The sequence below is a fragment of the Delphinapterus leucas genome, chromosome 9 (genome assembly GCF_059928025.1).
Source record: "Delphinapterus leucas isolate spDelLeu-1000000601 "Yukka" chromosome 9, BTC_Dleu_Yukka2, whole genome shotgun sequence".
Classification (NCBI taxonomy): Eukaryota; Metazoa; Chordata; class Mammalia; order Artiodactyla; family Monodontidae; genus Delphinapterus; species Delphinapterus leucas.
The window spans coordinates 98,633,271-98,653,935 of record NC_143137.1 but is presented as its reverse complement, the minus strand read 5'-3'; the positions used below and the strand labels follow the sequence as shown (position 1 = coordinate 98,653,935).

Below are 20,665 nucleotides of genomic sequence, written 5' to 3'. Positions count from 1 at the left end.
TCCTGGCATCCTCAGAATGATCAGGGAGCCTCGAGGGAGGGCCCAAACCTGCCCCTCCCGTCCACCTGCCCTGAGGCCGATGCTCTGGGTGCCTCTGGGTCCTTGACGTGCCAAGCCATCCGCGTGATCCCTTAGTGCAGAGACAGCGCCCAGAGCCCCGTACCCGGTGGGGTGGAGGACCGATGTTCGTCTTTCCTTTCTGCCAAGTGGTGTTCACCGTTGTTCAGTTCATCCCAAACAGCGCACAGCAGCTCTGATTACTGGAGGGCGTGTGGGAGGGGGCTGGGCTTGGACACTCAGATGCGGCGGCTTCTCTGCCTCATGGCTGGCAGATGCCCAGAGGCACCGGCTTCTCTCTAACTAACTTGCCCCCGTCCCACCGCCCTGCAGGGTGTGAGCATTTGCAAAACGACCACGGGGTGATTGTGGACTTCAACACGGCAGACCCGCTGATCCGCTGGGACTCGTACGAGAACCTGAGCGCAGACGGTGAAGGTGAGTCTGGTTACCTGGTGTCAGTTACCAGAGAATAGGGCCCAGAAAAAGCAGTCTGTTCACGTTTAGATCAGAAATCTCCTTGCGGTCTGCTTGGAGGCTGGGAACCCTGCCGGCCGGGACCCCTGCCGTTGTGAGTCTCCGGGACCCCTGCAGTTGTGAGTCTGAGGGCGCTCGTGGGAATCGGGCTTGGTTTTATTTCTGTTTGCTCATTACACTGGTGTCCTGGTTGTATGGCTGCATCACTTAATCTCTGTTTTTGTGAGTCTGTCTCTCTCAAACATATTCTCTCTTTGCCACGGGATATGCAGTTTGGGTCACAAGTATCATGAAGGAGGAAAGGAATGAACAGGTTTATAGAAAGAAGCCCCTGGAGGCTGATTTCAAAGAAGAGGGATCAGTCTTCTTCTAGGCACTTGAGAACACTGGCCTTTCGTCTTTTTCAACCACCAATTGAGAACAGACCTGATTTGGGAGAGAAAAATCAAAACATTTTTGTCCAGTTACTTTCATCCAGACATTAAATAGCTAAAAGCGAGTCTTGTGGAGGTAACTCCGCCAGTGTCCATCTTTGTGCATCTCTGGGCTCGCGGGGACCGGCGGCTGGGGATGTCTGCGGTCCACGCCAGGGGGCGTGAGGCTCCTCTACTTGTCCACCGGGGGTGTCTGGGCTCGTGTCAGTATTTTTGCGATGCAGACCCTCCTGCTATCTAGAGGTGAAGCCCGCGTCACTGTTGTACTTCAGGCGCGGTTTCTAAAGGCTGGCTGCGTGTTTCACAGCTGGGGTGGCCCCTGTCTGGTTTCTTCACCCAACTGCTCCCCTGGAGCCCCTGTCAAGCATTTGCACATACTAAGCACTGTTGCAGTGCCTGGCACGTCCACCACACTGCATTCCATCAGAGGGGTTCCCAGGAGCTCTTGATTTTTTTTCTTAGACCTCTCGAATCCACTTTTTTTCAAAATTGAGGTATACTATTTTTTTTTTTTTTTGCGGTACGCGGGCCTCTCACTGTTGTGGCCTCTCTCGTTGCGGAGCACAGCCTCCGGACGAGCAGGCTCAGCGGCCATGGCTCACGGGCCCAGCCGCTCCGCGGCATGTGGGATCCTCCCGGACCGGGGCACGAACCTGCGTCCCCTGCATCGGCAGGCGGACTCTCAACCACTGCGCCACCAGGGAAGCCAAAATTGAGGTATACTTGATGTACAATATTATATAAGTTACAGGTGTACAACATGGTGATTTACAATTTTGAAAGGTTATACTCCATTTCGAGTTATTATAGAATATTGGCTATATTCCCTGTGCTGTACAATATATCCTGTAGCTTATTTATTATATACGTAATAGTTTGTACCTCTTAATCCCCTACCCCGATCTGGCCCCTCCTCAATTGCACTTGATCTCGGTGGAACTCATGTGGCGTTCTGAGTTCTCATGGTTGTTAAGTGCTGCCTCTGTGGCCCCTGCTGCCAAGGCCCTGCAGACCCTTGCATAGCCACCTTCCAGAAAGCATACACAGCTTCCCTCACATGGAAACATTACCCTTCCTGAAGTTCCCTCCCTTCCCCCAACTCTCCAGGGCTCCTCGGTGAGGCTGACCTGCATCGGTGAACTCATTCCCGATGCCCTTAGCTCTCACCTGGAGCTGCAGCCCCTTGCTTGGGTCCCTGGAGGAGGGCGCAACTGGGCCCCCAGACCTGCAAAGGTGGGGGCCTTGGCCGGCAGGAAACAGGGTCTCAGCCATGCTTCCATCAGGGCAAAACTCTCTCCAGGGTTTGGTAGCCTATGGAACCGTGTCTTTTGGCTAGAAAATGATGTTGTAGCCCTCTCTTCTATCTGCACTTCCATCCCTAGTCCCTACTGATTGAAAAAAAAAAAAAACCCCAAAAAACACACACACACAGAAGCATTACGTAAGCTGTATTCATCTTTGGAAATCCCTGCTGTCCTGGAATGGACCCTCCACAGTGGCCTTCTGTCAGGGACCTTGACCCACCTGTTATGTCTGAGTGAGGATGTGGACAAGTGATTCCAAGTGTCCTGTCTTCGTTGTGGAGAGTGACTCCTCTGCTCCCGGCTCTGTGGCCCTGGCGGGGCGATGGGGGTCCCGCCGCCCCATCAGAATTTCGTGGGGCGCTATTTCAAGGAGAGAGGAGTTGGGAGGGGTGAGGGCAGACAGCAGGGCAGCCTGCCGGAGCCTCTCCTATGCCACTTTATTTAATCCACATCAGAGCCTGCGATCCATTTTAGAGATAAAGGGGGCAGTTCCCAAGAGAAATCAAAAGCTAGACATTGGTGAGGGGTGCTGGTAGCCATTCGGGGTTGTGTACTCTTGGTGATCACGGGTGAAGCTGAGTGAGTTGTCGTGTGTTCAAGATCACGCAGGACAGAGACCGTGGAAACGGGACTCAAGTCTGGGCCTATTTGACCCCAATGCTATTTGGTGCAAACCTCATCCTTCCAGCTGAAAACCTGCTGGTCCCTGGGCCAGGGTGAGGCCTGCAGACAGCATAATCCCCTCTAGGCAGTTTGAAGAGAAAAGATATATTTCTGGGGCACTGGGTGGTGAGCTTCTGGACAGATGTGACTGTCTACCCCAGTGGGCTTGACCATCTCTGGGCACTGCCCTCGGGGCCCCGGCTGCACGGTGAGCCCTCTGCTCGGGGCCCAGGAAATGGAGTTGAGCTGCGTTGGGCATCCCCACTTGCGTCGGGTGACAGGACAGGGCAGCGAGCGCTGTTTTGTCTAAAGACACCTTACCGACTCTATATTGGTGGTTCATTAACATTGAACTCCTGGCTGGCAGCCCTGTAACTCATGCCTGAGCAGAGCTGATCTACACCCGTGTTTCCTCCATAAGACACCTCATGGCCTCCGGCTCTGTGGAACAGCGCTTCAGCACTTTGCTGGGGGGCCACCGTAAATAGAAAAAGCACCAACAAAGTGCACGGAAATGCAAAAAGTGTGGCATGAAATAGACCTGGAGAAGGCCACTTTATGGTGTGAGATCTGAAAGGAGAAGGCAGGGGTTCCTTTGTTCCACCACAGCTACGAGCCTGTGTGTGGGACCCTGGAAACTTCTACCACCCTGTGCATGTCAGTGAGTGAGCACGAAAATGCTGTGTGTATTGCTTTGAGGGTTACAAGTACGGAATTCTTAGTGAGCAGGTGAATTTTCAGGTATGGAATCATGAATGATGGGGATTGGCTGTACTTACTGTTTCTGTTCCTTTTGTCCCTCCCGCGGGCTTAAGTCCTCTGCGCCCAGGGACCACAACCGGCCTGTCCCAGGGCGGTCTAAGAGTCACAGCTCTGCCCCAGCTGCCTGGGTTTGTTTTCCTGCCTCTCTGCCTGTGCTGTGTGGCCTTGGACAAGTTACTGTGTTCTTTCCTCCTCTGCACGGTGGGAATAGTGTAGCTCCAGAGCTGCTGAGAGGATGCAGTGAAATGATCAGCACGAGGCACTGAGCACATCCTTCAGATGACGGGGTCCTATAAACAGTGTTATCACTTCCTCTGAAGCCCAGAGACTGATGGAGACCCTGGTCTAACATGAGGTCGGTGAGGGTGTGCGGCACCCTGAGATGTGGGAGAAGCACGTGTCTGTCTTTCCCTGCACGGCCAGGTGGCAGCACGGCACGGCGACACCAAGTGGGGCCTTGCTCTCGGCTCTGGTGACTTTTCTGTTCCACCCAGAAAACCTTTCTGTTCCCGTCTCTCATCTTGGTGCTGACGCTGCTCAACGATGAATGTCGCTGCTGCTACAACTTTTTGTGACACAGAGTGCGTTGCGCCAGCAGGCTGTGATGGCTGGGGGGGTGCCCACCGCACCGCACGGGTCCCTGGGCTTGGGGTGCCACGCCCAGAGGCAGTGTTGAGCCCCCCGCTGGAGGCCGGGAGTGACGCAGGTTCCCAGCAAAGCAAGTGCGCACAGCCCCGCCCCTGTCTCCCACGAGGGCTGCGGCTCTGGGGCTGCTCTCCTGCTCTTTCTGTCTCGCTCGACGAGGCACGTCCTTGTCTGAAATGGCCTATTTTAATTAGATCATCCTAGAGATAACCCCAGCTCTGGGAGTTCTTTTCTATTCTACATACGTTTTCCCTTTTTCACACGTCTCATATTTCCTTAGGGGCTGCTGTGTTTCTGGTGCTGTGATGAGCTCAGGGAGAGAAAATAAGCAGACCTCATGGGGAAGACATACCTATGTGTGTATTTGTGTATGTATGTGTGTGTGTGTGTATATGTGTGTATGTATATATGTATGCGTGTGCATATATGTGTGTATGTGTATATATGTGTGTATGTGTTTAATATACACGGTGTGTATGTGTGTTCGTGCGTACATATGTGTGTTTATGTGTACATGTGTGGATGTGGATGTGTGCGCAAGTGTGTGTATGTGTACCTGTCTCTCTGTCTACCTCAGCAGTGGCCATAAGATGCCCCATGTACCATGGGAGGACTAGGTACCGGGAATTAGGGAAGTGTGGAAGAGAAGCAGCTACTCAGCCTGTCTATTCGAGGGGGATGCAGGAAGAAGATGGCTCTTGTAGGCAGGGGTGCGGGAAGGGGGCGTGGGGGAGCCCGGTGTTTACCTGCCTCATTGCAGGCATGCTGCAGGAGGCGGCAGGCGCTGGGTGAAGGGCGGTGTCAGGGCCCGGACAGGAGGGCAGCAGTGAAGAGGCTTCTGCAGGCCCTGGACTCGGGTGTGGCTCTGGGTGGGCAGTAGGCGGTTTCCTATTTAGGAGGTAGATGACTAAGACTCTCCGCCAGATTCAACTCAGGGGTTGGGGCAGGGAAGCTTCCAGAACAGCCCACGGTTGGGCATGAAGCCTTGCTGTGCCCCCCTTTCCTCTGTTCCTGGCTTTAACCAACGAATGAGTTTCTGGCCACCGGTAAAACTCGTGGATCCCAGGTTGCATAGACGGGGGCCACCGTCCTCCAGGTTTTGGTTCTGCTACTTCAAGTTGCTACCTTATAAACATCCTGTAGTTCAGACTCAGCCTCCCAGGTGACCACAGTTGTCCCAGAGCTTCATGGGGGCTGGTTGCAGGAGAGGGAGACTTAGATTTCTCACCACCTTCACAGTAAGACGCCGTCCTCTCACTCTCCCAGGCAGGACGCTCTGCAGAGCCTGCGGCAGTGGCCTGCTGACAAGTTGGGTCAGGAAGCGGCTGGCCACGGGTGTGTGCAGAGTTAGAAGTGCCAGGTCCATTTGTGACATTTAGGTGTTGCCATTTTGAACATGGATTTGAAAGCATTTCTTCCCAGAAGTTGTGGTTGGGTGTTGAGATTTGGAAAAGCAAAGCAAGTTTTGGCGACTTAGCAGAAGGAGGGTCCACTGGAATCTGGGGGATCAGACCTTAGGTCCTGGATCTGTTCTCTGTCCAAGGCCAGGCTCCCCGCTGGCAGCATGGGAACGCTGTTGGCTGAGCTTCCAGAACTTAGGGGCTGCCTCGTCAGTGTACATGTGTGTATGTGTGTGTGCACACGTGTGTGTATGTGTCATCAGTGTCTGGCCACGGCCACCACTCACTGAATGCCTCCACTCTCTGTATCCAGACTGAGAAGAATTTGCTTAGATCCTGCGCCCAGCCAGGCTTTTCCAAGCATGGCTTGCTTTGACGGTTCCGAGCAGAGTAACGGCGTTAACCCAGCCCACACTGTGTCAAATGCTGATGGCATTTGCGTTTAGATGGATGAGGTGGGCCTCTCGCTCAGACCTCAGCAAGCACCCTCCTTGTGCTCTCTTGATTTACAGCCTCTGACCCACTGGCCTTGCCAGGTCCCCTTCCAGGTGAGAACCCCTGACCCAGAGCTAATCCTCCCCTGATAAGGGATTTCAGGCAGCGGTTGGGATGGAGGGCCGTGGCTTCATCTTATCTGAAATACAAGAGTCTCACCATCTGTGCTAAGAACCATAAAGTCCTTTGGGTGTTAGCTTTTTGAAATGGACTGGATCCTGTCAGAAGAGTTAAGTGCGATGTCAGAAGCTGTTAATGAGTCATGACCGGCCCTGAGCTGCCACCTCAGAATCCATTGCTTTTCTAGCCCAAGTGGTGTCAGAGAAATCGACTCAGAATTCATGTCGTCCTGGACGAGTTTGCATGAATTAGCCCATGTCAGTCTCCCAGGGATGGCTGGAAGCATTAAGTAGCATTACCCCAGGACAGACCGTGAACAGAGGCACTGAGAGTTGGCTTGATTTCACCGGGGTCCTTGGCCCCCAACTTGCCCCCATCCCTGTGGGACCCACTGCAGGAGCGAGCATGTTCTGTGGGACCCACCGCAGGAGCGAGCGTGTCCTGTGCTCTGGGGCAGGGTTCTGAAAGGCAGGTGGCTGTTGACCTGCCCGCAGCTCCAGTACATCCCTAGACTCCAGCCAAGTGCATGTTTATCCCGCTCTCACTTTTTCCTCCTGCCCTTTATGACTAGCGTCGGCATCGCTCCTGCCCTTCGATGCTGCACCTGCTGTAGCAGCAGGCACCCGGGGATCCCCGCCTGTGCCCTGCATCCCGTCTCTGGAGCACTCTGTCACTGGCGCCCTGCCTTGGGGACCAGCGGCTGGTGGGTTCTCTGAGAGATGAAACTAGAAGTGGGCCCGACCCCCTGGTTTCCCTAAAACCCCAAGTCACACAACTTGTACATGAGAGTGAACTCAGAGCGTGTGTACATGTGGCGTGGGGAGGGGTTTCTTTCCTGTCCCCTTGTTTAAAAGCTCTTGCAGACCCACTTTTACCAGGTCGCATCTCAGTCGAGCCCCTTCCGGCCGCTTCCCTCCTGGCCTGGGCAGTGGCACGTTGGCTGCGTGAGTTAAGCTCAGATCCAATCTGGTGAATTTCCTTCTGTGTCCTCCGTGGGGAGAACTTCCTCAATAACGGGCAGGATTGCAGCCTTCCCTGCAGAGCCTGCAGGTGCATTTCTGCCAAGGCAGGGCTCAGGCATTTTGGCAATGTCACCAATACGGGAATGACTCCAGACTTGAAGTGTTTGACCAGCAGAAGCAAAAGCCTGAGAGAGAAAGGGGCTGAGCTGCTCGTGAGCGTCCTCCTCCCAGCACGTGCACGTATCCTCTCCTTCCATCTCGTGCCTGATGTGGTTGCAGTGTCACCCTGCCTCCCATCTCTTCAGACTTACTGAATGGAGGGGGTGGGCTTTCAGATCCCACGGATGTGACTTTATCACACGCTCCCTTTGGAAAGGGCTGCAAATTGGAGCGGACCCAGGGGTCCTCAAGAGGGAAAAGTTCCCCATGCATTAAGGGAAAAGGGAGGTGTTTTGTAAGAAGGGGCAGCTGGGAAAATCCTTTATTTTGCCTCTGTAGAGACAGTTATCACGTGCCTATTCCTTTTAAATAAATGGGTCTCTGCCATTTATTGGAATGCTCTCTTGGCGATGGTATTGATGGTGGCAATGAGGGTGTTCCTGGGGTCGGACTCTATGCCCTGTAGCTCTAGGAGTCCAAGCAGGTACTTCAGGAGGGGCTGGAGGGAAAGCATGGGCTTCCAGAGGGAAAGGAGTTTTGGAAGGAGTGGGGCGGGGGCAGAGGTACCTCTCCCGGCCTCGTGGTGGGCAGCTGTCCCTCTGGGGCCTGGGGCTGGGTCTGGCCAGGCAATTGTCACCACTTTCTAATTCCAGAACATTTCTGTCAGCCCCAAATGAAACCCCGTGCCCACTAGCAGTCACTCCCCAGTCCTTCTCTTCCAGCCCCAGGTGACCTCGTCTTCCTTCTCTATGAATTTCCCTCGTCTGGACATTTCACACAAGTGGAATCGTGCAGTGTGTGGCTTTTTGTGACAGGTGTCTTTCACTTTGCCTGATGATTTGAGGGTTCATTCATTTTGTTTCGGTACTTCACTCCTTTTTTATGGCCGAATAATGTTCCAAAGTGTGGCTAGACCCCATTGTGTTGATTCATTCATCAGTAGGTGGGCATTAGGGTTATTTCCACCTTTTGGCTCTTGTGATTAATGCTGCTATGAACCTTCTTATACATGTTTTGACCTTGGGCTGTTCTTATACTGCCGGTGTTTCCTACTACTTTGTGAAATTTCCACTTCTTTTAGTCCCAGTTGGTTTTCCTTTTCTGGATATTTCTTCTGTCTTTATGGGTCTTACACCAGGAATCACACTGAACGTTCTGCGGGTCTCCTGTCCCACTTTGCCGACTCCTCCCAGGAACATTCGGGAACCCACCAAGTCTTTTTCAGTATCAGTTAGGTAACCCCATGCACAAAATTCTACCTCTGTAGCTTTGAAAGGTTTGAGGCCTTTCAAAAACACTGAGCCGCAGGGCTCCCTTTTGGCCACACATCAGCAGAGTGTCACAAGACCATGTTGTTTCAGGAGAGGTTGACACTAACAGCCTGAATGGGCTCTGTGTGATGGAAACCCACAGGTGGGAGCAGAGGAAACATGACGGTGTTTTGGGCGCGAGTAGCAGCACAACTGCCAAGATCTGAAGGTCACACTGGTGCCAGTTGCCATGCATTCATGGAGGCTGTCGTGGTTCATTTGTGAAGCTGCCGTCAACATGAGGAGAACCCACCCTGCGCCCCACGCAGTAGAAAATGAGCCACACGAAAGGCCAGGCTTCTTTTGACACACAGCTAATCACGCAGCTTCGTTCTGTTAGAAATGGAGAAAAGAGACCACTGGCCGGGGTACAGCTGTTTCTGTCTCTTCCTCATTGTCGGTACCTTATTCTGTGTTTTTTTCACACGGTTGTCAGCTTTGGGATGCAGAGGTCTGATTTGAAGACTGTCTCCTGTAGAAGGCTAGGACCTCCACCCCCTCTGGACATGACCTTGGCTACAACGCGGCCAGGCCCCATTTGTCTCAGTCCTCAAACCAGATCTTTCAGATTTCCGTTTCTAACGTCTTTTCTTTTGATGTGAATTCTTTGACGCAAAGTATTGTGTGATCAGTTAGTCACTTCCTTTATTGCAGTGACAGTGTTATTTGCAGAGTGGGCACAATGATGTCAGTTCCCTCGACAGGAACGGGGGTTGGTCAGGACCCTTTGCCGAACACCAAACTGAATAGACCTTCTTGCACAAGCAGTGCATTGTGTTCCGCAATAAAGAGATGCTTTCTCCTGAGCACAAGTGTAACCTGTGCCTTGGTGGCCGTTTGGGGGGTTTGTTGGAGAAATCTGTGTCTGGGACCTGCTGGCTCTGTCCCGTCTCCCCCCCCTCAGGCTGATTGGGTGGTGACGTTTGTGAAGGTTCCAGTTGTGCTGTGGGATCCTGGAGGCATCAGAACGGCTTTGCTTGTTTGCTCTGGTGTCTTAGGTTCATTTAAGACTCGGAGAGTGTGGCTGTGCTGTGACCAGCATGCCATCAAAGCACAGGGGGAAACCGTTCGCTGAAGCCCACCTAAGTTGCACATAAAGAGGCCTGAGGTGCAGAGGTGTTGCTGGGCAGCACGTGGAGGTCTGGGTGTGCAAGGAATCCCCGAAAGATAGGCTGTGTGCAGTTAACACTGACAGTGAACTTGGCCACATTGAGCTTGAAAGAGAGACACAGCCCCAGGAGATGGAGGGTGTAAAGGCAAAGACTTCCTGGCAGATACGCCGAAGAAAGCAAACGATGCTGAAACTGTGGTTTGTAAACCCAGGCAGCTTGGTGCTGGCTCCGCACGTCAGCTTGTCAGCCCGGGAGGCTTGGAAGGGAACACTGGTCCCGCTGGGTGGCTCTCGAATAGAAGCCTTTTCCCCGCCTCCTGAGCCTTCAGGGTTCAAATTTCACTAAACCTGATTGCAGGAAACCCCGCCCTCGTGTTTACATTGCACTGGCCTTTTTGGGTGGAACCAAAGTCCTTTTCTTAGCTAACAAGATCTTCCACCTTCCACTACCTAGAGTGGGAGGCTGGGTCCCTGCGGGGGACACATGCCCCCATCCCGGAATTCTGCGTTCTGGGGTTGAAGGCTTTCTTCAGGGCCCAACAGATGTGGGCTGAACAAGCCGCAGGGCTGTCTGGAAGGAAGGTGAGCAGGGAGCATGTGTGTGCATGTGTGCGCGCGTGTGCACGGCTTCTGCTAGGCTGCAGAGACCCTCAGTTGAGACCAGAGAGTTGCCAGCCAGAAAAAGTACCAGAGGGATAGGATGGCACTCCCGGGAGAGGAGAGGGTGTTCGTTGGTGAGGAACGAGCTGAACAGCAGTTTTAACCTGGCAAGAGGGGAAGCCAGGGAGGCCTCCGGGAAGACTGTTCGTTTGCAGTTTAGAGGGGTCTTAGCTGCTTCTGCCCTTGGAGATTCAGTGATGGTTTGAAGTGGGGTTTATGTGCAGAAGCTCGTGGCCGGCTCTGCGGCTGGCTGGCCCAGGTGGCCTCTGAGTGGGGCCGCAGGACCTCCTGTTTTCACTGGAGTGCCTGGAAGGGAATCGGCTGCCAAGATAAGCGCCCTCGACAGGATGGCCCGAGCTGGGGTGTTGGTTGGACAGGAGAGGGGCCCCCTTAGGAGTGGTCCTGCCAGCATCGTGTCTGTGTGGGTTGTCTGGGGCATGGTCACTGTGGCCGGGACACGCCTGCTGCCTCCCCACTGTGAAGCCCAACGCTCCTTTATCGCAGCATTCCGGGCCTCGCCCAGGGGACCGCCAGGAGTGCTTGGAATCGGTGTGGCTCCAGCTTCCCAGGTGCTGGGCCCTGACATTGGCACGTCCCTTCCCGGACAGCCCTGTGCCTCTCTGGCTGGAACGCGCCCCCTCCTGCTCTCACTGTTTTTCTCAAGAATTTACAGCCTGCCTCGGTTTTAGAAAACATTTACACAGAGCTCGACTTGGCTCCAAAGGGAGCGGTTTCCATCTGCCCCCCTGGCAGGCCAGGTGCCACCTCCCCGCCTGGCATTCAGTGGGGTAGTTTTGGGTTCGGGGGTTCGGGCAGGCGTTTGCTCGCAAGGTATGAGGATAGCATATCCAGAGAAGCTCCGTGCCCTGTGGAGTTATTTCTGGAACTCGGCCTGAGGAGGGGCTTGGGCCAGGCTCTCACACCCCTGGGGTTCCTAGCAGCTCATCGCCATCTTCTGCCTTTTGTTTAGGGGAAAAGGGCAAATTTCACCTCACCTGTGACATATCTATCAGTCACCGTCTGTGCTGTTGTAGACTGAAGGTAATATTCTCAGAGGCCCCAGCGTGGCCATCCTTTCTTAGCTCTCGATAGTTTTGGAATAGGAGCTAATTCAGTACAAACACAGGGGAGTCTTATTGACTTGGTGAGATGACAAGGACTCCGCTGAGAGGGACGCCGGCCTAGCCTGGGTGTTTCTCCTGATTGTGAAGGTTCTGCAGCCTCCACAGGCCCCCGAGGGAAGAGGCATCCATCCCTGGGACACTTCCAAAGCCACCTGCAGCTCTCTACCTGGCCAGAGGATGTAGAGGGTCACTGACCCCGCCCAGCCCAGCCTCCTGCCCTGGGCCCATCCCCCTTCCAGCTGCTTTGCTCAGTGGCAGTGCTCGCCAGGCCTCAGAGCCTGGGACCCCCGGTGCCCCCTCTGCCTGCACACCGCACAGCAGGCACTGAGATGCTCGCCTGCTTCTCGACATCTTGCAGGGCTGGGCCAGTGCCAGGGTGCATTCTCAAAATCGAAAGCTGAGCAGTTTGTCGCTGGTTCCACAGCTGGTCAGTCAGAGCCGCTGCAGCAGGTCTGGGAGAAACGGTCTCTAACCACCAGGGTGAGGGTCCCGAGATGTGCAGAGGTGAGGAAGGCCCCTGGGTGTGCTTTGGAAGATCCGCCCATGTGGCTGTCATCCTGCCTCTGAGCCCTGTGGAATGGGGCACAGTTCCCACGACCGCGTGGCTTCAGCAGAGGCGAGTTTGTGGTGAGCCCACTGAGCCGATGCAGAGGCCCTCGGCGTCACTCAGCTAGCTTACTGCTACCGCTTTTGTCCTCGTGGTTATTGGTCCCAGAGGAAGCTGAGAAGCCAAGCAGATCACGTGGCTCGAACAATGTTTTACAGCTGGTGAGAGCTGGAGGTGGGCTGCTTGGCCGGCCGGAGGGCCGCGCTGTGCAGTTTGGGTTATAGAACCTTCAGGTGGGTTTTGTAAAATTGCATCTTTTACTTTAGGTCTCTATTAAAAAGCAATTCTTCAACATAATTCCGAAGTGTAAGGTCAGTCAGGCTGAGTCAAGAATACTCATTAATGGGACAGCACGAGGCATTCTTATCATTCCCCAGGCTCTGGGCTGGAGGGAACACGGACAGGAACCCTGAATCACCAGGACAAGTGTGGGGATGGGCAGGGACAGTGTTCACCCAGTGCCCACCTGTGCTTTTCCCTTTGTGTTTGGTCTCACCGAGTCGCCATGGTGATCCTGGGGCAGACCTCATCAAACACCTGTTGCCCGGCAACTTCTCCAATAAGGGAAGTGAAGCACAGAGAGGTTAAGTAACTCGCCCAAGGTCACACAGCCGCGGGGAGGAGTTTTAATTAGGATTCACACCCAGGTGGATTATGCCAGAATGTCCAGAAGGGGACTGAGGATGTGCACATAAATCACTCCAGTGAAAAAGTTAAAACAAGCTCTATGCCACAAGGGGGGCACGAAGGGACCCTGACAACTATCCCGAAGAGAAGAGAGCTCTCACCATCTCAGGGAGTCTAGGAGGAGGAAGGAAGGTCCTGGAAGAGAGGGGGAAAGTGGAGGAATTCAAGGCGGCGGGGGCAGGAGCAGAGAGAAAAGGAGATGGGGGGGAGGAGGGGGCAGGCGGACACAGTGCATGGGGGGTGGCCCATTGCACTGTGAGCCTCATTTCTGTCTTGATTTCATGACCTTTTTAAAAATCGAGGTGTAATTTATTGGGTCGGCCAGGAAGTTCGTTTGGGTTTTTTGTAGCATGGAGACACCCGAACAAAGTTTTTGGCCAACCCAATACGTACATAGAGTAAAGTTCACTCTGTTTACTGTGCATCTAGGGGTTTAACTTCCTATCCTGCAGCTCCCACCATAGCTAAGACAAAGAACACGTCTGTCACCCAAATCATCCCTGGTGGCCCTTTGTAGCAGCCTCCCTGCCGTGAGCCCAGTGCCTGCCCCCGATCTCTTCCCTCAGGATGTCAGTGGAAGACTCTGGAGTCCGGCTGCTCACTCAGTGCTTTGGGTGTAGTTGCAGGTGATGGCATCATTTGTCTGTCTTTCTTCTCAGACACTTTTCCCGGGAAGCCCGTGGCTGGTAGACTCATGGCGTCTGGTATTGGGACATTTTGATGGGGTCAGTTGGTTTAGCTGAGTGGCCTCGAGTAGTGAGTGAGCCGATTGGAGGGGCGAGCTGGAGGTGGTCCAAGGCGGGGCCGGCCGCAGGAGGCGGGAGTGACGGACTGCTCTGCAGTCTGCGTCCGGAGACGCAGCCTGTCTCCTGCTGAGTCAGGGTGGGCGGGGAGCCTTCCCTTTATCGGGGCTCCCAAGGGGCTGTGGGTGCGGTAGGCAGGGACCAAGTGGTGTACCCAGGAACAGCTCATTCATTGTAAGGACAGAAACGCGCAGCCTGCCATGGCTCCTGCTGCTGTAGCCTAGGAAACAGACATAACACTGCCATCATCAACCCGGCAGCCTCAAAACACAGGACCCTGTCCCGACAGTGCACCATTTCGGGAGTTAGGGAGGAAAACAGAGTGCTTAAGTAGTTTCTAAGGAGTGTTTGTGTGTGTGTGTGTGTGTGTGTGTGTGTAAAAAGAAAATATTTAGGGAAATTCCTTTCCGAAATTAAATTGTTAATTTCACATTAAAGTGGTTGGTCAGGTTTAGAATTCCAGTGTTTTAAAAAAACAGAAAGCATGGATTTGGGAGTAGGGCAGAGTTAGGTTTGAATTCCAGATGATCTATTCAGTAGCCTTTTATTATCTTAAATATTAGCATAACCTCTCTGAGCCTCTGTTTTCTCATCTATAAGATGGGCTTGTCGATTACTGCCTCACAGGATTGCTTTGGGAATTAAGTGAGGTCCATCCCTGGAGCGTGACAGTGTCCTGGCACATAAGAGGTGCTTAAACAGAGCCTTTGTCTTTAGAGTGTCAGCCCCATTGCAGGAGACGGCTTTCCTGCATTCTCTCTTTCTCTGATGATAGAAGTAACGATTCCTTGCAGCCTCACCTGAGAGCAGCTGTTCCCGGATGCATCCCTTCTTGCAATCCTGCTCCCTCTTTCTGCCTCTGCTAACCCGTCGGATGCTGTGAAGTGTGCCTGCCGCCCTCCGTATCTTGACCCTCTCCCTGTGGCTCATCCCAGCATGTAGTCGGGACTCTGCTGACTATTCCATTTCAATCTCCGTAAACAACTAACCAGCAGCCGTGGCGAGTGCTTAGTAAACTCGTGTGACTGTTCCCGGAGAGGAGTTCTCTGCTTTTCTCTGTGGAAGACTTGCAGGGAGGATCCTGTTAGCTCTTTTGAAATGAAAAGTTGCTTTTCAAGCAAACCTTTCACGAAAGTAAAACATAAGATTCCTGGAGTCAGTATATAGAAGAAAGAAAGATTTCAGCGACCTTAACGAAGCCCTCAGGTTTGCTCTTTTGTTTGAAATGGATTTTTTGTGTTGGCATCAGGCCCAGGGGACAGCTGAACTTACTACAGATCAGTTCTACACCTTCTTGTTAGCCGACTGGTTGGTGCTCGGATGGTGGTGGAGCTGAGATGCTGCCTTCCCTTTGGCTAATTCTTCACACACCTGTGAGCACATACCTGTGAGCACAGGTGGGCATCGGAAGGAATGTTTTCGTGTTTCTTGTTTTTTAGGTCTGCCTCATTTTCTTTGCTTACTTTTGAAATATTTGGGGGGTGTCTCTTTTCCTTCTTGTGAGATAGCCCCCTTTCAAAAGTCGGGTGAGAATGGGCAGGGAACCGGCACACGGTAGCAGAGCAGGGGCGGGGAGTCTGTGCTGCGGCTTCTGCTCTTTAACGAGGCAAGAATGTCCACTGGCTCTTTTCTTTCTTCTGGTTCTTTTCCAGATGGGAACCTCCCTGGTGTGTCATTCAGCGGAAGCGATCAGAGCCGTAGTTAACATTTGTTTGATTTTTAACTAGGCCCCGGATGCAGGGAAATCATTACCAGAAAACTCACAGGCCTCCTTTTGGAAGGGGCCCTGGGTCCTGGTCGGTGGGGCAGGGATGGCGGGAAGGGACAGGACACAGAGCAAGTGGTTGATCCTGCACTGGGACAGGCAGAGGCTCTTGACCTGCATCTGCAGTGGAAAAGCTGGGGGTCCTGGGCGGGTCACATCTCTATCTGGAGATTGGGGTCTCCATCTGCAGAATGAGGATCCATTCAGTTCCCCCAAACTCCCCTCGAGCTGGAAGCACAAAGTTAAAATGTGTCATTTAAATCTACAAAAGGATGCAAGGGGCGGATGAAGTGAATGCCTTCCAGACGTCTTCTGCTGGCCCCGCACTCACCCCAGCTTTGATAGCACTCTGAGCTCCGAGATGGAGCTGAGCTTCATACCCACAAGCCTCCTTCACCCCAGGGGTCCCACCTCCTTTCCCCTGGGAGCCCTTGGTGGTGGCACTGGGACCCCAGCCGTGCCAGGGATCACAGAGCGAATTTAGCTATATCGGCTCTCTGAAAATTACTTTCTGCATCACTTTTCCAAATCTGAATTAAAAGGGGCACTCTACCATCAATTAAGTCAGGGTGTCCTTAGAGACTGACCAAGGTTTTGGGGGGCTTCATACACCAAGGCTGGAGCTTGCGTCTCATTTTCCATGGAGGGTTTGGCAGTCAGTCAGTCGTGCAGTGACCCCCCTCCCCCAAGCCCCCCAGATAACTTTCGTCCCTGGTTGTGATTCTGTTTTCATTGCTCTCACCCTGCAGTTTTCACATGGGGTCTCAGAAAACAAAACACCAGCCCCGTAGGCAAGGTCGCCCTTCTCTAGATGTGGTTTAGAGGCGGGCCATGAGTAGGTGGGTGCACCCCGCCCATCCCTGCAGCTGTGGGGACGAACCTGCTTGGGAAAGTCCATCTTAATGGCAGGAGGATGGAGGAGACGGGAAATGGTAAAGATGCGGTGCCATTGTTATGCGCCTACTGTATGCCAGGGCTCTGTCTTGCCCTCATCACACCCCCAGTCCTGTGGCTGCACAGATAGTGTTCAGACGTCCCTCGGACCTTTGCCCCTCTGCCTGCACATTGGGTCACATTTAGGTTTGCACCTTTTGTTTTCTTTGACGTTTTGGAATCCACTCGTTGACTTCGGCACCTTTCCAGTCGGGTTGCATTTGAAGGCCCACTCGCTGGGGCTGTGCGGTCTACCTGGGGGAGAGGTTGTTATGATCATGTCTGGGGAATGGAGGCCCTGGGGCTGCAGGTGGTCAAGGGCTGTGGGCACGTCTACCTTCAGAAGGCTGGTTAGTTATTTTTAGTCTTTTAACCAGCTAAGGCAGCTGAACATCTTTCCAAAATAGCTCCCCAGGCTTTGTCATGTGAGAACAAGCCAGAGCATTCAGTCTGTCAGTACTTGGTGCCCACTGGGTGCCAGGGGCTGGTTCCTAATGCTGGGGATACCACAGGGAGCAAAAAAACAAACCCCTGCCCTCCTGGAGCCCACATTCTTGTGGGGGAGACAGTCTGCAGTAGGTCTGAAGGTAGGTGTGTGCCACAGACAAACACCCAGCAGGCAGAGAACGGCACGAGCAAAGGCCCTGGGGCAGGGGAGTGCCTGCTGTGGTCTGGGAGCAGCAAGGTGGACAGGATAGAAATGAGCACAGTCAGGGAATGCCAGGCCTTGTCCACCTTGGAAGGGGCTTTTAATAATTATGGCTACCCTCAGGACTTCCCTGGTGGCGCAGTGGTTAAGAATCCGCCTGCCAATGCAGGGGACACGGGTTCGAGCCCTGGTCCGGGAAGATCCCACATGCCGCGGAGCAACTGAGCCCGTGCGCCGCGACTACTGAGCCTGCGCTCTAGAGCCTGCCAGCCACAACTACTGAGCCCGCGTGCTGCAACTACTCAGCCTACGCGCCTGGAGCCCGTGCTCCGCAACAAGAGAAGCCCGCGCACCGCAGTGAAGAGTAGCCCCCGCTCGCCGCAACTAGAGAAAGCCCACACGCAGCAACAAAGACTCAACACAGCCAAAAATAAAATAAATAAATACATAAAATTTTAAAAAAACAGATGATTATGGCTACCCACCTCAGGAGCCTAGGTCCTGGGTTCTTTATATATGTTCTCTAATTCTTATAAGTGCATTGAAAGATAAGACTAATTATTCCCGTTTATAAGTGAAGAATCAGGGGATTGAACAGTCTAAATGTCCTGACCAGGAAAGTACAGAGTAAATGCAGGACAAGAGTCCATCTCCGGGTGCAGGGAAACTCAGTTTGGGTCCTTTTACAAAGAGTGCAGGGCAGGGACAGCGGGTACCAGAGGCCCCTTTTCCTCCTCGCCCCAAGCCTGACTCCCACACTCCCCGGGATCACAAAGCATGGGTGCAGTAGGGTGTCTCTGGAGGCCCCTGGACAGCCCCCCAGAGGCCCTGTGCCTTTGGGAAGATTTGAGCTCCTACAAAGTGATTCAGAAGTTTGGGCGAGTCTGACTTTGAGGGTTCTCGGAGATGGTTCGTATCCTTTTCCTATAGATATGCCATTTACTGGGCATTTTCTGACATAGACAGTCACCCGTGTGTGTGGTAGGACGTTTAGCAAAGGGTCTGCGGTGGTGTCTCGCCACCCCCCCTGAGCAGCTCTGAGAGCCCATGAGACCGAGGCCGAAGTGCCCAGCGCCCGGCCTCGCACAGAGCCAGTGTTTAGTCCGTGGCAAGCGGGCTGTTTTTTAATGCGTTTATTATCATCTTAAGATTTCTGCTACTAATAAAAATAATAAGAATGGGATTACTCGTAACTCACAGCCAAGGGGAAATATCATGTCCTGTTCCGTTTCCTGCAGGCCCTATGGACTGTTCCTCACGTTGGGTCGCCACGGGTTCTACTCAAAATGATTAACGGGCACTGCGTGAATTTAAATCAGAAGAATCTTTGTACAGCTGCTTCTTGGCTTCCTTTTTTCCCCTTAACTCATTGCGCCAGTCCGTCTTCATTTAGATTCAGGGAGAAGGACTTGAGTCATGGACGCATGGACATCTGTTTCTAGAAATCCCCACTGGCTGGCTGTGTGCTGGTCGTCTGTCCTGGCCTCCCCTCCGCTCTGGCGGGACTGGGATTCTTACAGAGGGGAGTGTGCTCTCCTGCTTTCTCTGCAGAATAGAAGGGAAGCACCTGGTTCCCCAGGTCTTGCCTTAGTTGAGTTTTCCTGGCCACAGAGGGTCTCCCACAGAAGCCACGTTAGAAGGCTAGAAGGGCTAGAAGGACACTCATCTGTGTGCTGTGACTTTCAGTGCCCGTGTTTGAGCTTCATGTAGAGCACAGCCAAACCCTTGTTGTGCAGCTGGGCCAACACAGGGTTGGTGGCCCCAGGCCGGGTTGGGGTAGAGCCAGGACTTGAACTGGCGTCTGTTTGACGCTCCAGCTCCCGCTTCACCGACGGGCCGTTCTGCGTGAGCCCAGCAGCATCCTAAGCATGATGACCTAGTGGCTCACACATGGGTTGATTCTGCACTTTCACGGTTGTAGGGGTGACGTTTGCAGGTGCCCTGTAACTTGGGGGCGCTCATTCCGGGGTCCTTGTGTGCAAAGCTGGGTGCAGCAGGTCCTCCCCCTGGCACCTTTGGGTCACTCGCTGACCCCACGCAGAGCATCATGACCGAGTGCTACCTCTTTGTGAGCAGGGCCCCGGGTGGCCAAGGGCTCCCAGGCTGCAGAGCCAGAGAGCATGGGTTCTGGTCCCACCTGGGCTTCCCCTTGACCTTGGGCAAGTTACTGATGCTCTTTCAGCATCAATTCTTTTTCTTTAGAAGGGAAATACGCTAGAAGGTTAGAGAAAATGTGCTGAGTGCACACCCCGTGATAGGTGCTCCGTGGCCACCGGCTGTCATTGACACCTGCCCCAATTACCCCGCAGCTGCATCCAGCTCCTGCCTCTGACTTAGATGCTCACGTCACCAGTTGCCTGCCTTGAAGACTTGGTTTATTTACCGTATTTTATGTATCATTTCTCCCCCCAGCCCTCCCCACCAGGCGCTACGTTAAGGTGAGGGTCGCTGAGATTCACACCGGCCTGCACTCCGGTGTTTGTTTGCCATCCCCCATCACTTCTAGCCCCGCTTCTTCCTCTTGGGCACAGTTGAGATAAGAAGGAAGCCGGGCTCGCATGTGCTCTCAGCACAGCACTCCCAGATACCCCACAGATCTCTGTCCTGGCGTGTCACCCCGGTGTTTTTTAAAAAAGCCGGAAGCTGCTGATGGTGGAGTGCACGCCGGGTCCCTCCAGAGCGGCTCCAGGCCCCCGGACAGCGTGGGTCAAGCCCTCTGCAGCTCCGTTATTGTGGTGGTGTGCCGGCAATTCCACAGTTGGGCAAACAGGGAGGCAGAGGACGATGGAGGGGGAGGGAGGTGCTGACCTCAAGCTCTCTTGCGCTGTTGGGTGCCCTCCCAGCTCTTTGCTGTGAGCCAGGGAGTGGTGACTGCCACAGCCAAGGCCGTACTAATAGGAGCGCTCTTCCCATCTGCGTCTGAGGCCTCGTTTTGTTTTCTCGGCTGTCCTGATGCGTGGAGATCAGTGCTTACCCTTCTATGTTCTGAGGTCCTGCCGTGTCTTTATCAGCACCTCCTTGGCCCAGAGATGCTGCACTAACGGGGAGGCAGGGCCGGGACGAGTTCCTGTGTTTTCTCTTTTCGTGGAGTCGCATATTTAGGTTTTAGAGGATCTCAGAAGGTTGAGGACAGCAGGCTCCTAAATCAGAGGTTCCGCTTACCAGGGACTGTTACCCACATCCCTGGAGGACGCTTCATAGATGTTGACAGAAGCTCTCTCCTGTCATAGGCGCCGTCCATTCTTGAGTCTTAGAGATTTGTGAGCAGCGCTGTGTTCAGCTTTCAAACTAAGGACGCCGTTAACAGTGAGCCCTCGAGGCAAGACGAGTCCAGTGTGGAGAGGCCCAGAGGTTCTCTAAATGACCGTTCTCTTTGCATAAAAATGTAGAAGCAATTCAGGGCCTGAAAATGTTTGATTATTCAGTGTTTTTCGTTGGCGTTTGCTTCGCAGGAGCGTATGTAGAATTTGGGGACCCTAGAGGCATCTTTGGCCCTGATTATTCTAAGTTGTCTGTTGTGAATCCATTTATTTGTTCA

At 53.5% G+C, this 20,665-nt stretch overlaps 1 protein-coding gene across 7 annotated transcripts in view; it reads left to right on the top strand.

Annotated features, from left to right (window-relative positions):
* The window catches only part of TNS3 (tensin 3), a 226,005-nt gene that overhangs the window by 131,988 nt on the left and 73,352 nt on the right, over positions 1 to 20,665 (top strand). For all 7 annotated transcript variants that reach the window (XM_089917889.1, XM_089917887.1, XM_089917886.1 and 4 more), the window contains one exon: positions 391 to 495. In XM_089917889.1, coding sequence (XP_089774015.1) covers positions 391 to 495 — 105 coding nt within the window. The remainder of the gene's footprint in view (positions 1 to 390; positions 496 to 20,665) is intronic.